This window comes from Oncorhynchus gorbuscha, linkage group LG15, assembly GCF_021184085.1.
Source record: "Oncorhynchus gorbuscha isolate QuinsamMale2020 ecotype Even-year linkage group LG15, OgorEven_v1.0, whole genome shotgun sequence".
NCBI lineage: Eukaryota > Metazoa > Chordata > Actinopteri > Salmoniformes > Salmonidae > Oncorhynchus > Oncorhynchus gorbuscha.
In genome coordinates this window covers 63012866-63029055 of record NC_060187.1, presented here as the reverse complement: position 1 = coordinate 63029055, position 16190 = coordinate 63012866, and the positions used below count along the sequence as shown (strand labels likewise).

The 16190-nt window shown below is 47.3% G+C and overlaps 1 protein-coding gene across 1 annotated transcript in view; it reads right to left on the bottom strand.

Moving 5' to 3' along the window:
- Nucleotides 1–16190, bottom strand: part of LOC123997691 (raftlin-like) — a 79407-nt gene that overhangs the window by 31714 nt on the left and 31503 nt on the right. The window contains exons 3-5 of the mRNA XM_046302166.1: nucleotides 15112–15289; nucleotides 9345–9453; nucleotides 7226–7697 (exon numbers count right to left, since the gene is read on the bottom strand). Coding sequence (XP_046158122.1) covers nucleotides 7226–7697; nucleotides 9345–9453; nucleotides 15112–15289 — 759 coding nt within the window. The remainder of the gene's footprint in view (nucleotides 1–7225; nucleotides 7698–9344; nucleotides 9454–15111; nucleotides 15290–16190) is intronic.

Below are 16190 nucleotides of genomic sequence, written 5' to 3'. Positions count from 1 at the left end.
TCATTCAGTCAGACACCCAGGAAGAATGAATCATTTATATCCATTTCCTTTCTGCCACGTCTGACTGATGTGACAGCTGGCCACCAAATTCCCAAAATCCTGTCGTTTTTTCCACTCTTCAAAGCTTCAGAATGACGACTGAATGACAATAATGCATCACAACTCTCCCTGCATACGTTGGAAAAACGACAAACTTATTGAAAACCAAGCCAAGTCAATACAACAAAGTCGCTCCACTAATCTTAATCGTTCTGTTGTTTTCCCCCAAAAGAGTGAATTTAAATGAGGCTTTCACATGATATTAAAGTTGATGTTTACTCGTTCAAGGCCAGCGGTTCTGAGGGACTGCTAGCTTCACCATCCCACTAAATGCTCTGCGTCTGCAATGTGTCACAGACCGTTTATCATTTATGCATAGCTGACAGAAACCTTGCACTAATGCATCTGACTAAACCAGACAGCTCAATGGGAACACATTTAAAGATGAGATAATCGTGGTAAATTGTACAACATACATTTTAGAACAATTTGCGGCATAGGTTATTTCCATTTGCTAGGTTAAATCTGAATTACGGTAATCTGGAGATAAAGATAACCCAGGGTCTTGGATTGTGATCCAAGATGGCGTAGCAGTAAGACGTCTTGTCGTGTCGTGTCCCTTGTATATATCATTTTTTTCATTTTTACATATTTTTCTTCGCATATCTTTTAAAACATTTTGCTAAACCTCAACTTCTAAATACTCTCCTGCAACCCGCCTCACCCAATGTAGCTATTTATATTTACTTCGGATCCGGAACCCCTCAACTGAAGCTAGCCAGCTAACTACCAGCTATCAGTCAGCAAAACATTGCTAGCGGTCTTCAGCTAACCGGTCATCAGCTAACCTTTAGCTCGGAAAGCTCTCGCCAGTTCGAACAATGCGACTCTAACCAGAGCATAACGGACCTATTTTTTTTATCCCCGGATTCTCACCGCAAACGGAACATTTTCAGCTGGATCTTCACAACTAGCTATCTAGCTAACCGCAACCCCAGATGATTACTCCTGGCTAGCGTTTCCACCCACTTATCTTGAAGCTAGCCCGGCCAGAGCCCCTGTGCTACCACCGTAGCATACTCCTGGGCTACAATATCCGGACCCTCGACCAGTCTATCGATGTCACCGCATGAAGAGGAATAAACAGACTCACCCCATCGCGATGTCCCCCAAAGGCTAACTCTCTAGCCCTTGCTATCTCCTTGCTTGCTAATTCGGCCTGCTAACTGCTAGCTTGTTTAGCCACGGTCCGCTAACTGCTACCTTGTTTAGCCCCGGCCTACTAACTGTTAGCTTGTTAGCACAGGCCTGCTAACCGTCTGAATCGCCTCGTCCCAAACACTCACTGAACCCATATTTACTTTCTATCTCTTTTCGATTTTTAATTTGTTTATACCTTCCGGTAACCTGCCTCATCCAATGTGATACGGAATCGCTATTATTTTTAATTTTTAGAACACACTCAAGAACCTCCAGAAGCTAAACAGCTAACTAGCCACAAGCTATTTAGTCATTGTTAGTTTTTTTAACCTGGATAACACTCGCCAGTCCAGCTTCCCTGCCCCATCCACCGCTGCCCCCTGGACACTGATCACTTGGCTACATAGCTGATGCATGCTGGACTGTTAATCACGGTACTCCATTCTGCTTGTTTATGTTTTATCTGTCGGCCCCAGCCGCACTCAGGCTCCGTGTGTAGTTAATCCGACCCTCCCTCTGCCTAGTCAACGCCATTTTACCTGCTGTTGTGCTAGCTGATTAGCTGTTGTTGTCTCACCTACTCTTTTAGCTAGCTCTCCCAATTCAACACCTGTGATTACTGTATGCCTCGCTGTATGTCTCTCTCAAATGTCAATATGCCTTGTATACTGTTGTTCAGGTTAGTTATCATTGTTTTAGTTTACAATGGAGCCCCTAGTTCCACTCTTCACACCCCTGATACCTCCTTTGTCCCACCTCCCACACATGCGGTGACCTCACCCATTACAACCAGCATGTCCAGAGATACAACCTCTCTCATCATCACCCAGTGCCTGGGCATACCTCCGCTGTACCCACACCCCACCATAGCCCTGTCTGCGCATTATGCCCTGAATATATTCTACCATGCCCAGAAACCTGCTCCTCTTATTCTCTGTCCCAAACGCTCTAGGCGACCAGTTTTGATAGCCTTTAGCCGCACCCTCATGCTACTCCTTCTCTGTTCTGCGGGTGATGTGGAGGTAAACCCAGGCCCTGCATGTCCCCAGGCACCCTCATTTGTTGACTTCTGTGATCGAAAAAGCCTTGGTCTCATGCATGTCAACATCAGAAGCCTCCTCCCTAAGTTTGTTTTACTCACTGCTTTAACCCTGATGTCCTTGCCGTGTCTGAATCCTGGCTCAGGAAGGCCACCAAAAAATCTGAGATTTCCATACCCAACTATAACATCTTCCGTCAAGATAGAACTGCCAAAGGGGGAGGAGTTTCAGTCTACTGCAGAGATAGCCTGCAAAGTAATGTCATACTTTCCAGGTCCATACCCAAACAGCTCGAACTACTAATTTAATTTTGAAAATGACTCTCTCCAGAAATAAGTCTCTCACTGTTGCCGCCTGCTACCGACCCCCCTCAGTTCCCAGCTGAGCCCCTGGACACTATTTGTGAATTGATCGCCCCCATCTAGCTTCAGAGTTTGTTCTGTTTGGTGACCTAAACTGGGATATGCTTAACACCCCGGCAGTCCTACAATCTAAGCTAGATCCCCTCAATCTCACACAAATCATCAAGGAACCCACCAAGTACAACCCTAACTCTGTAAACAAGGGCACCCTCATAGACATCATCCTGACCAACTGGCCCTCCAAATACACCTCCGCTGTCTTCAACCAGGATCTCAGCGATCACTGCCTCATTGCCTGTATCCGCTACGGAGCCGCAGTCAAACGACCACCCCTCATCACTGTCAAACGCTCCCTAAAACATTGACCTCATCCCGTCAGTTGAGGATGCCTGGTCATTCTTTAAAAGTTACTTCCTCACCATTTTAGATAAGCATGCTCCGTTCAAAAAATGCAGAACTAAGAACAGATACATACAGCCCTTGGTTCACTCCAGACCTGACTGCCTTCGACCAGCACAAACACATCCTGTGGCGGACTGCAATAGCATCAAATAGTCCCCGCGATATGCAACTGTTCAGGGAAGTCAGGAACCAATACACGCAGTCAGTCAGGAAAGCTAAGGCCAGCTTCTTCAGGCAGAAGTTTGCATCCTGTAGCTCCAAAAAGTTCTGGGACACTGTGAAGTCCATGAAGAACAAGAGCACCTCCTCCCAGCTGCCCACTGCACTGAGGCTAGGTAACACGGTCACCACCGATAAATCCATGATTATCGAAAACTTCAACAAGCATTTCTCAACATCTGGCCATGCCTTCCGCCTGGCTACTCCAACCTCGGGCAACAGCCCCCCCGCAGCTACTCGCCCAAGCCTCTCCAGGTTCTCCTTTACCCAAATCCAGATAGCAGATGTTCTGAAAGAGCTGCAAAACCTGGACCCGTACAAATCAGCTGGGCTTGACAATCTGGACCCTCTATTTCTGAAACTATCCGCCGCCATTGTCGCAACCCCTATTACCAGCCTGTTCAACCTCTCTTTCATATCGTCTGAGATCCCCAAGGATTGGAAAGCTGCCGCAGTCATCCCCCTCTTCAAAGGGGGAGACACCCTGGACCCAAACTGTTACAGACCTATATCCATCCTGCCCTGCCTATCTAAGGTCTTCGAAAGCCAAGTCAACAAACAGGTCACTGACCATCTCGAATCCCACCGTACCTTCTCCGCTGTGCAATCTGGTTTCCGCGCTGGTCACGGGTGCACCTCAGCCACGCTCAAGGTACTAAACGATATCATAACCGCCATTGATAAAAGACAGTACTGTGCAGCCGTCTTCATCGACCTTGCCAAGGCTTCTGACTCTGTCAATCACCATATTCTTATCGGCAGACTCAGTAGCCTCGGTTTTTCGGATGACTGCCTTGCCTGGTTCACCAATTACTTTGCAGACAGAGTTCAGTGTGTCAAATCGGAGGGCATGCTGTCCGGTCCTCTGGCAGTCTCTATGGGGGTGCCACAGGGTTCAATTCTCGGGCCGACTCTTTTCTCTGTATATATCAATGATGTTGCTCTTGCTGCGGGCGATTCCCTGATCCACCTCTACGCAAATGATACCATTCTATATACTTCCGGCCCGTCCTTGGACACTGTGCTATCTAACCTCCAAACGAGCTTCAATGCCATACAACACTCCTTCCGTGGCCTCCAACTGCTCTTAAACGCTAATAAAACCAAATGCATGCTTTTCAACCGTTCGCTGCCTGCACGCGCACGCCTGACCAGCATCACCACCCTGGATGGTTCCGACCTTGAATATGTGGACATCTATAAGTACCTAGGTGTCTGGCTAGACTGTAAACTCTCCTTCCAGACTCATATCAAACATCTCCAATCGAAAATAAAATCAAGAGTCGGCTTTCTATTCCGCAACAAAGCCTCCTTCACTCACGCCGCCAAACTTACCCTAGTAAAACTGACTATCCTACCGATCCTCGACTTCGGCGATGTCATCTACAAAATTGCTTCCAACACTCTACTCAGCAAACTGAATGAAGTTTATCACAGTGCCATCCGTTTTGTCCCTAAAGCACCTTATACCACCCACCACTGTGACTTGTATGCTCTAGTCGGCTGGCCCTCGCTACATATTCGTCGCCAGACCCACTGGCTCCAGGTCATCTACAAGTCCATGCTAGGTAAAGCTCCGCCTTATCTCAGTTCACTGGTCACGATGGTAACACCCATCCGTAGCACGCGCTCCAGCAGGTGTATCTCACTGATCATCCCTAAAGTCAACACCTCATTTGGCCGCCTTTCGTTCCAGTACTCTGCTGCCTGTGACTGGAATGAATTGCAAAAATCGCTGAAGTTGGAGACTTATCTCCCTCACCAACTTCAAACATCTGCTATCTGAGCAGCTAACCGATCGCTGCAGCTGTACATAGTCTATTGGTAAATAGCCCACCCATTTTCACCTACCTCATCCCCATACTGTTTTTATTTATTTACTTTTCTGCTCTTTTGCACGCCAATATCTCTACCTGTACATGACCATCTGATCATTTATCATTCCAGTGTTAATCTGCAAAATTGTAATTATTCGCCTACCTCCTCATGCCTTTTGCACACAATGTATATAGACTCCCCTTTTTTTCTACTGTGTTATTGACTTGTTAATTGTTTACTCCATGTGTAACTCTGTGTTGTCTGTTCACACTGCTATGCTTTATCTTGGCCAGGTCGCAGTTGCAAATGAGAACTTGTTCTCAACTAGCCTACCTGGTTAAATAAAGGTGAAATTAAAAATATCTGTCAGATCAGTTCCCACATGATGACCACTTCAAAGCGCAACTGACTCGACAATTTCAGCATCAGGGGCATCAAAGTTAAACAAATATTTTAGGATCGCCCTCGACTTGCCCTGAGAGTTGGCGATAACACAAACAGTAGGGTGTATTGACTATTGAGACCTGCCAGGCCACAGTCGCATGGGAAATGACAGACCTGCTATGAGATGATACCTTGTGTGGTCCAATCATTTGAGAAGATTGACGACTAAAGAGGAAACGAGCGCATGAACGCAATTGCAACATTCCAAATGGGTCTCCTTTTAAAGTTTGGTCTGATGGATGCCTGTCCAAGTGACAAGGTCAGGCCCCATAATCCTAACTGGTAATGTGTACTGTACAGAACCACTGTTGAACATGGCAGCATCTGTTCTGCTAATCCACCCTCCTCAACACTGATTTAATCAGGACTAATATTTCATAATAAATACATGCACAAACCAACATGTAGGCCAGCTTTCTATGCAACGTGATTCTTAGTTGGAGAGTGGTTAGCTTCATACTGCTTAATTTCTAAGAGGTAACGGCAATAATGTGAGTGACCATTGGGATGTTTTTCCAATCTCTGTCTTCTTTTTATACCATCACTTCCTCCTCTCACACCTGTGATCCCAAAGGAATGTTCTCAGCACTAGTTTCAATAACCTCAACGATTCTTGATGCTATTTTATAGCACGTCGGTTTCAAGTCCCAGTTTCACTTCTGACTGTTGGCTTGTGACCCTGTTCCCTGTTCCACATTCTGCTGTTCAGGAGGATTATGGGGGCAAAGCCACCCAGAACTGAGACTTTGAGTCAATTTCAGCAGAGAGCATTAGCGAAGAGGACAAGGGTACTTGGCACATGGTCACACACAATGCTGGCTATGCCGTGGTGGTGGTGTGGACTGTGCAGGTTTGGGGAGGAGGCTGAGTGAGGTAGTGAGGGGGGATTATCTCACTGGTTTGGGGAGGAGGGAGGAGGCTGAGTGAGGTAGGGGGGATTATCTCACTGGTTTCGGGAGGAGGGATGAGGCTGAGTGAGGTAAGGGGGATTATCTCACTGGTTTGGGGAGGAGGGAGGAGGCTGAGTGAGGTGGGGGGATTATCTCACTAGTTTGGGGAGGAGGGAGGAGGCTGAGTGAGGTGGGGGGATTATCTCACTGGTTTGGGAATGAGGGAGGAGGCTGAGTGAGGTAGGGGGATTATCTCACTGGTTTGGGAATGAGGGAGGAGGCTGAGTGAGGTAGGGGGATTATCTCACTGGTTTGGGAATGAGGGAGGAGGCTGAGTGAGGTAGGGGGATTATCTCACTGGTTTGGGAATGAGGGAGGAGGCTGAGTGAGGTAGGGGGGGATTATCTCACTGGTTTGGGGATGAGGGAGGAGGCTGAGTGGGGTGGGGGGGTGGGGGTTATCTCACTGCAATACACACTTGAGGGACATCCAGATGGACCAGGGTGCTTTGTCTACAGGGAGCCAAGTATGTATGGGCGCACACATGCACACACACACAGAGGGGAGCATTCAACACACATGCACATTTATGTTTTCCAACTGGGGTTGTAAGAGAATGTGTGAGAGAAGAGAAGAGCTGTCCATCTGGTATTCTAAGATGCTGAAATATGCTAATTTAATCCAACTTTATGCTGCACCACAGTCTGAGGAAATTGAAGAACCATTTATGCGGTTTCAAGTTGAATCTTGCCTGGCATACAGTATACAAATCCAATTACATAGTAACGAATAGAAATCTGACAATACTCACCATTGGCTCGCTGAGGGTGACGGCTTGGCTTCTCCTTCAGTTCTATGACGTTTGTCTTGTTATTGTTGTGCGTCAGTGTGTCTTCCACTATAACATCCTGATCATCATCTTGCTCGCTCTCTGTGGATGGTGTTATGGGAAGAGAGGACCTCCCATCATGGTTGCTTTCTCCGACAGTGGTCTCACTCCCCACAGTGTCCCTAGTCTGGTCCTCCCCCTCCCCACCCTTACATAAGGAGCCTTGTCCCTCATCAGCCCCAGTGTCCATCGCCTGCTCCTGGACTCCTGGTTCTCCATTGGTCCGGGGGCTAGTGGGGCTTCGGCTGCTCAGGGAGCCTAGCATGGAGCTGGGGCTGGAGTGGAGGGAGAGGGAGGGAGTCTCTGGTTCTCTGGTCTGGGTACCTCGTAACCCACACGGCTCCTGGATGAAGCCCACAAACATGACCCCCTGGTCTGCAGCATCCTGGATCTGCTGGAGAGACAGATAGCAAACAACCGCCTTAGAGAGATCCGTGGACGACCTGACTTTTACAAATACATAAATGATGGACTGTTATTTAAGATCATGTTGGCTAATCATGAGTAAGATCAAAGTTGTAGCTAGTGCTCAATGGACTTTCTAGAAAATGTGTGATAATCTTGAAACACAATCTAGAACATAAGCACACATTGCTAAGTCATACCATTATAGAACCATGGCAATATTTCCCCCTTGAATTTCCCCCATTTACTCCCTATTTTATCGACCAAATGGATTCCAGGGGAACTGTTTACATACCTGGTATTATCATATAATTATAGAGGCACTCCCCCTCCCTCCACCCCTCTTCCCAGCATCAGCCATTCAAATTTAACTAGAGTTGATTGGATTGCAATGGCTCCAGCCCTGGCAGGACTGCATCCCAAATCAAGCATTGCTTTTCCCATTTCATTGTCATCTGGCATTCTATGTCAATATTGGGATTTTCCATCAAAATGAAATTGAAATGTTAACTGTCAAGCAGTGTTAATGATGCCATTCTCCATTCACATTCTGTCACAAGATCCAGCCAGAGGCTGTACATTCTGCTATCTGCAGCCGGGGACCAGGAGAATCCAAATCAAATCAGCATGGGTGCCATATCACAGGTTATCCTCTATGAAATGAAATTGTAAAACAGTCACATCGTTTCCTAGCTCCATTGTTTCATATCTATGGAACGTTCACTCAGCACTTGCACATTTTTATTCCCAGACAAATTGCAAAATGGAATTGCCAAGATGAAAATAAAAATATTATATCTCATTTGAGGGTAACGTTGCCAGTCAATGAGGGAGAGGGATCATTTCTACTGTGTGTGTGTGTTAATGTGGGTCGACTCGGGTGTGAAGGTAATGGATAGCCTTTGAAATGGTCCGCATTGAATGGAAAAATCACACGACTGTGTATTTATTGCACATGCTCAGGTCAGAGAAACAGGTAAACGTCATATGTTTCTGTTACATTGCTATTTATAATGACAAGTCTCTTTTGCTTTTAATAGACGCCTGTGATATCTCCTAACATGATATGGTTATGGCCATCAGCTTGCTTGAGAGTGGTTAGTGTTACCATGTCCTCACTGCAGAATGAGAGCAGCCCTCTGTAAAGACTTTCATTTTCCAGTTCTACATAGGCTACATATTTCCTATTTTTCCAGATATTAGAGAGAGTGCTCCAGGAGCCGATAGTTTGAAGGTCAGAATGAAACTCAGGTCCTCAGGCGACTGGCCGGCTGAATTGATAACCCATTTCTACTCCCCAATGTTTTATTAAAACTAAGGACCGTCTACTGGCTGTGGAAAGCGAGTCGAGATAAAGAAGAAACCAAACAGATAGTTTTTGCCCACAGCACCTTTAGGACTTACTTATAGGCTGGTCAGTTGTGTCTGTTATCTGAGTCTGTTATCTGAGTCCACTATACCCTTTTCACACTATCACGCCACCTGAACAAAACTGTGCAGGCTTAATAGTTTCGTTCACATCGATGTCCTTTTCAGCACAGTTGTGGATGCCTAACCACTAACCTGGCCAGCTCAGTACAGCTTGGCTTGGCTCAGCTCGTCTCAGTAGTGTGACAGGGCCTTATCTGAGGCTCACCTTCTTGACATAGCCCTGGATGAGCTCAGGGGTGGGCACCTGGTCGGTAGACAGACACTGCTCCAGCTGCAGACGGTAGGGAGCACAGTTTGACTGGCTCTTCTCCAACCTGCGGTAGCAGCCCACACAGCAAGAGAGAGAGGAACAACACATTTCAGCCACAGTCACTTCAGTCATACACGATACAGACATACACCACATTCTGTAATGGTTGCACAGAGAAATCCTTGGAAACAAAGTATTTATGGATTTATTAAAATAATGTATTAATAAATAACATATGAGCCATGTTAATGTAATTGTTGGCCTGTGTGACAAAAAAGAAGAAGGAGCACTTAACGTAGACACAAATCAGGATTGAAAGGGGCACATTAGGGTGGGTAGGAAAGTTTTTCCACTGGGTGGATGGAATCTATGTATATGGGTATGTATTTTTCTATCTTCTCTGGAGGAAATCCCACAGCTAGCCCTGGAGGAGGCCAATGCCCCAGCTTCCATCGCTCTGCTTCACCGCTCATCCTGTTGACAACACGGATGGGACGCTTCCACCCTCGCCACTGCATGAGTGTGTATGTACAGTATGTACGTGTGTGTGTGTACAGTGTGTGTGTGTGTAAGGAGACGTTAAACATTATCCCATGCAGCCTAAGCCTAGCTCTCCCGCTCTCTGTCACACGGACTTCACAACACAGCGGGAACCTGAGTCATCTCTCACAGTCAACAACAACCCCACAGAAGTCAGACGTCACTGTCACGCCAGTCCCCCATCATTATGCAACTTATCCCAGATCAAATGTCAGTAGCAAACTGTGTCAAGGAAAATCTGCACATTGGATGCAAATGTTTTTGCAAACTTACTGTGCAATTCACAGCACCGTGAAGCGCCAATGTAAAGGAAAACCTCTGAATTCTTGCTATTTGTTTTCCACGTTCTGTAATTTGAAGTCATGAAAAGCAGATTGGATCTGTAAACTTGAGGAGGGTGTCACGCCCTGACCTTAGAGAGCCTTTTTATGTCTCTATTTGGTTTGGTTAGGGTGTAATTTTGGGTGGGCATTCTATGTTTTGTTTTCTATGATTTTGTGTTTCTCTGTTTTGGCCGGGTATGGTTCTCAATCAGGGACAGCTGTCTAACATTGTCTCTGATTGGGAACCATACTTAGGTAGCCCTTTTTCCCTCCTTTCGTTGTGGGTAGTTATCTTTGTTTGTGGAACCAATGCCATGTAAGCTTCACGTTTGTTTCTTTCGTTTGTTGTTTTGTTGGCGACATTTTGAATAAAAACGCTGCACCTTGGTCCACTTCTCTTGACAGCCGTGACAGAACTACCCACCACCAAAGGACCAAGCAGCGTGGTGAAAGGGACTCCTGGACATGGGAGGAGATCCTGGACAGTAAGGGACCCTGGAGGCAGGCTGGGGAGTATCGCCGTCCAAGGGAGGAACTGGGGGCAGCTAAAGCAGAGTGGCGGCGATATGAGGAGGCAAGTCAGCGAAGCAGGCACGAGAGGCAGCCCCCCAACATGTTTGGGGTTGGCACACGGGGAGATTGGCGGAGTCAGGTTATGGACCTGAGCCAACTCGCCGTGCTTACCGTAGGGAAAGAGTGACTAGTCAGGCACCAGGTTATGCGGCTCTGCGCCATGTGTCTCCAGTGCACTCTCATAGCCCGGTGCGCTCTCTGCAAGCTCCCCCAGTTGCCATGCTAGAGTTGGCATTCAGCCAGGAGGGATTGTGCCGGCTCAGCGCTCCTAGTCTCCGGTGCGTCTCTTCGGCACAGGTTATCCTGCGACAGCTCTACACACGGTATCCCCTGTTCGCCAGGAGAACCCAGTGCGGCCTGTGCCAACTTCCCGCACTTGCCGGGCTAAAGTGGGCATGCCGCCAAAAGGAGAGGTGCACGTGGTAAGCACCAGATCTCCAGTGCTCCTCCACAGCCCGGTTCGACCTGTGCCTGCGCTCGGGAGGTGCCGGGCTAAAGTGGGCATTCAGCCTGGAGGAGTAGTTCCAAGAGCTATGCACCAGATCTCCAGGGCAGCCACACGCACCAGGCTGTCTATACGCCTCCTCCCATCAGGGAGGGTCCCCAGTTCGGAGCCCCCGGCGACGGTCCCCAGTCTGGAGCCCGCGGCGACGGTCACCAGTCCGTGGCCCGCGGTGAGGGTGCCCAGTCCGGCGCCCGCGGCGAGGGTCCCCAGTCCGGGGTCAGCAACGAGGGTCCCCGTACACCAGAGGTGCCACCAAAGTGGGGTGAGCCAGTGGTGGAGCGGGGTCTGCGTCCCGCACCTGAGCCGCCACCGCAGATAGATGCCCACCCAGACCTTCCCCTATAGGTTCAGGTTTTGCGGCCAGAGTCCGCACCTTTTGGGGGGAAGGGGGTACTGTCACGCCCTGACCTCAGAGAGCCTTTTTATGTCTCTTTGGTTTGGTCAGGGTGTGATTTGTGATTTCTATGTTTTGTTTTCTATGATTTTGTGTTTCTATGTTTTGGCCGGGTATGGTTCTCAATCAGGGATAGCTGTCTATCATTGTCTCAAATTGGGAACCATACTTAGGTAGCCCTTTTTCCCTCCTTTTGTTGTGGGTAGTTAACTTTGTTTGTGGCACTAATGCCCTGTAAGCTTCGTGATTGTTTCTTTCGTTTGTTGTTTTGTTGGAGACATTTTGAATAAAAAGGCAAATGTACGCTCGCCACGCTGGACCTTGGTCCACTTCTTTTGACGGCCGTGACAGAGGGCTCAAATCCATAATGGATAAAGTGGGAGAAAATATCTAGTCTCCCATCGCCTCTCTAGAGGTAAGGACTTCTTTAAAAATACCCCCATCACATGCAGTCCATTTTCTCAGTGTGAAACAGGTTACTTGCATTCAACCCCATTGATCTGCTGTCTACCGCCAGGCTGCTAGAGTAAGTGTCAAACGCATGCCTGGCTCCAGCCTGCAGCTGGTCTGACTGCAGCCTCCTCCTGGGTGTACATCTACATCTGACTTCCCACTCCTTATGCAGACTGCTGCTGCTATCTATTCAGCTGCACTGTCAGTCAGGTTCAACCGTTCAAGGTTCTGTATCCCGGACCACAGGGACTATTAAAGGCACAGTCTGGGATTTGGAATCTGGGGATGGTTATTTTAATTCTTGATATGGTGGGGCGTGATGAAACCCAGAAGCCCTCACATCGGGCGCCAAAATCGCAATTCCAAAAATCACAATCTCCATGACAACGGCTCGGTCAGGCTCCACCATCGAACCTGTGTTTAGCAATCTTTCATCCCTGGCCTTTAATAATATAGCACATATTTTTCTAATGTCAGCTTTTCACAGAGTCATGAATAATTTCTTTGGACGAATCCCCTCTAATGGTTTCTGGTCCATACAGCTCTCTCCCCGAGCGCATGTGAATTCTACAATTATTCAATAGATGATGAATATATCCCATCAGACACTGCCTGCTGAACTGTAACCCCTCTATGCCGCAACCAAATTGAACATTGGGAAATATGACAGTTGACATTTGAAAATTAAAATGGTCCTATCCATTCTCTCTGATCCACAGATTTGAGCAGGTTACCACGGTCACCAGTGACAAATCACAGTCAAAGAGACAACAGGCTTTTAAAGTTATGGCCTACTTAAAGATGCACTCCAGGACCTTAAGCACAACAAATTCGGAACGTATAGTACAAATTGGATTGAAAATGTATAATTGCAAAATCGACAACATTTGCAGGACATAACATATCATACAAAATAAATGACGTACTGTAGTACCCAATTTGATGACATAGTACACACAGAAAAGGGACCACTTTTGGCCCGTGAGCGCCACTTTCAAAGCTACTGGCTGAAATTATACAAGTTTGAGAGTTTATCCTGAACTAAATAGTTGTTCCAATTGACAGTGTTTAACATGAACAATACTTTCTCCCAGCTCTATATAAGCTACCTGCCCCTGTGTAATTCCTGGCTCTAGAAGCTTTTGCAATGTCACACTACTGTGCAGCTATACCCTTGTTCACTGAGGCTTTACAATTGAGGCTAATACTGTAGAAAATTGGTTGGGATTGTATCCAAAGAGACATTGTGTGCATACTAAACACAGCACATCCAGCTGCTGCTAAGCATAGCCTAGCTGCTGTTCTTGTTCTGGTTCTCACACACACACTATCTCTCCCCCTCTGTCTGTCTCCAGCTGACGCATAGCGCACTGCAGAGCGAAGAAGACACTTTTGGGTCTGTTTGCTTTGGGAGAGTGATGAATGGTTGCGCTGTCATCTGCAGTTTTGGCTCCCTGATTCAAGGGACTGACAAGGGAATAGGAGAGGAAGATGCTACCTGGTTGATTTTTTTGTTTTGTTCTTTCTCTTTTATCCCACCCCTCCCCCCCGGGGCTGGTGCTGATGTGAGCAGCCGTCTCCACGGTGACAGAATCTGAGATAAAGCAGGACGGTTTGGCCGGAGCCATCAAAGGATGGCAGCCCTTTCCCCTTTCTCTCTTTCTAACTCCCGCTCGCTCGGTCACACTCCAGCTGTGATCTTATTTTCTCTCTCTACCGCTTTCTATTCCTCATATTCTCTTTTTTCCTTCAGAGGAAGGCAACCATGTCGGTGTGTAAAAACCATGCTGCTGCCCATTCATCCATCCCTTTTCATACAAAATCAATATTTATGTGCTCCCAGCATAGAATTAGTGTCTGGAACTTGTTTGGGAGTGGTTTTTGTGTAGAGACAGTGGGAGAGAGGTGTGATGTATTTCCCTAGACCATAGGAGCTCATTAATGGGCACAGGCTGTCTTTAGAAAGAAGGCAAGAGCCACCTGAGTGGATGGATTGTTGTGCTTTACAACTAACTAAATCCTCCACCTGTACCAGCCAAATGGTTTGATCCTATCAAGACAACACTAGGCAACCAGGAAGCACAAAACAAGAACAACAGGGCAAGGAGCCTAAACCCCAATATACTGAGGAATGTGCAGGAATTATATGTCCATGTTTGGAATTATTTATTTTAGGAATCTCGAGATTAATTCCTGGATGATAATTCAACGAGAGGAGAGTCCAGGGATTTATGGAGTGTGGCGTCACTGTCTGACCCCAGGGCTCTGGATCCACGAGAGAGAACAGACCAGCCCATAAAACACTGTTAAGAGGGGAGGGTGAGAGGTTCAACTGCTGCCCCTCTAACCTCTCTGTGGGGAAAGTGACTAGTGAGTGTCTGGTTCTGCTTCACACAGGCAGTCATTCCCAGAGACAGACCTGCATGTGGCCTAACACACATGAAACCGCTGTCCTTCATAACAGCCAGCTGGTAGAACACAGGGCACACGAGGCAAGCCAGACAGGGTTTCAGCCGGAAACCACCACTACCAGCACCACCCCACCATGCCCTTCACATACACTTGGAGTAAAACCATGCCCTGATCCAAGCTGACTGTCACCCAGGGCTCGCTGACAGGTGCCCGGGTGGAGGGCAGACATGGGGGGGCAGCTGTGACTTTGGCCCATTCCACATGTTGGCCGGAGCATCAAAAGCTTGGAAAGAGATTATTTGCTTGCTAACGACCAAAACAACAGCCCTGTGACAGCTAGCCCAAAACAACCTCTGCAATACCAATGTCTACATCCATGTAGTAATATACATTTTTATTTGCTGTACATATTACGTAATGACAAAGCTTAAATAAACACAAATGTATTGACCCTGGATAAGGCTTCTGCTAATTGTGTCAATGAAGGTGCTCTGAATAAGTGCAATGTGTATGTACTCGTACCCATCATCGAGTCGGATCAGCACGGCCCTGTAGAGCTGGTGCTGGGGGCTGACTGCGTCGGAACCACAGGGATGAATGAAGGGGTGAACGGCAACTAGGGAGAAGCCCTGCTGGTACAGGTCCTGGAGCTGGGCTGGGAGCTCCCGCACAGACGAAAGACACAGTGTAGATGAGCCATCTGAAAGACAGGGAACGAGAAAAGGTACAGATTCTGAAGAACGTGTGTGTGGTTGGTTCAGGTGTTTTGTCATGGTAGTGGAAGTTATAGTGATAGTACTGACTATAGTTGTAGTCCAGTGAATGATACACAAATTCAGGTAAAAGTGATAAACAGAGAGGAGATTCAGTAACCTTTGGAAGACAATGGAATTCAATAAATAAAAGCTTCATTGTTAAAAATAGAACCGAAGCGTTTCGGCTGTTGGTCTTCCTTCGGACTTTTAAACACACACAGGGAACTATCATGTAAAACCAAGAAAAGTCTCACAAAAAGGCTACATTCAAATGGAATCTAGTTGAACTCATCCATGACCAGGTCAAATAGAGATACGGAGGGAGGCCAACCAAATTGCCTAACAGAAAACATCCCTATCAAATGTCATAATACTTTACTGCAGTACAACAACCCAAACGTAAGCTGGACCGGATCTCAGTGTTGATCCACGGAGCATTTTCAGTTTGTTTTGGCAATTAGCATCATGCCTTTGGCTTTGGCTCCCTGGTCTGAGAGTTGATAAGACAGGATAAAAATCCAATCAAAGCTGATTGTTTAGCTCTATGATACGAGCCGCTTTCCGAGGACAGCTTTGATGCCTTCTCGACAGGGCTTAACCTCCCAATAGCAGTGGTGGAGACAGACGCTTGGAATTAACAAGATAGTAGACTCGCTGAGTGACCAGATATTTTGACGTGGGGGGGGAGGGAGGGGGGGGGGTGTATTTTAAGCCTAGTCGTCTCAGCACAATCCAAGCAGCTCGGCCAAGCCATCCACAGCTCCAGAACACGCTGTGAGGCGACATTTAAACAAGTCCAAACAGTTTGCCCGCTTGGGAGACAGTCAAGACCAAGAGCAGGATGGA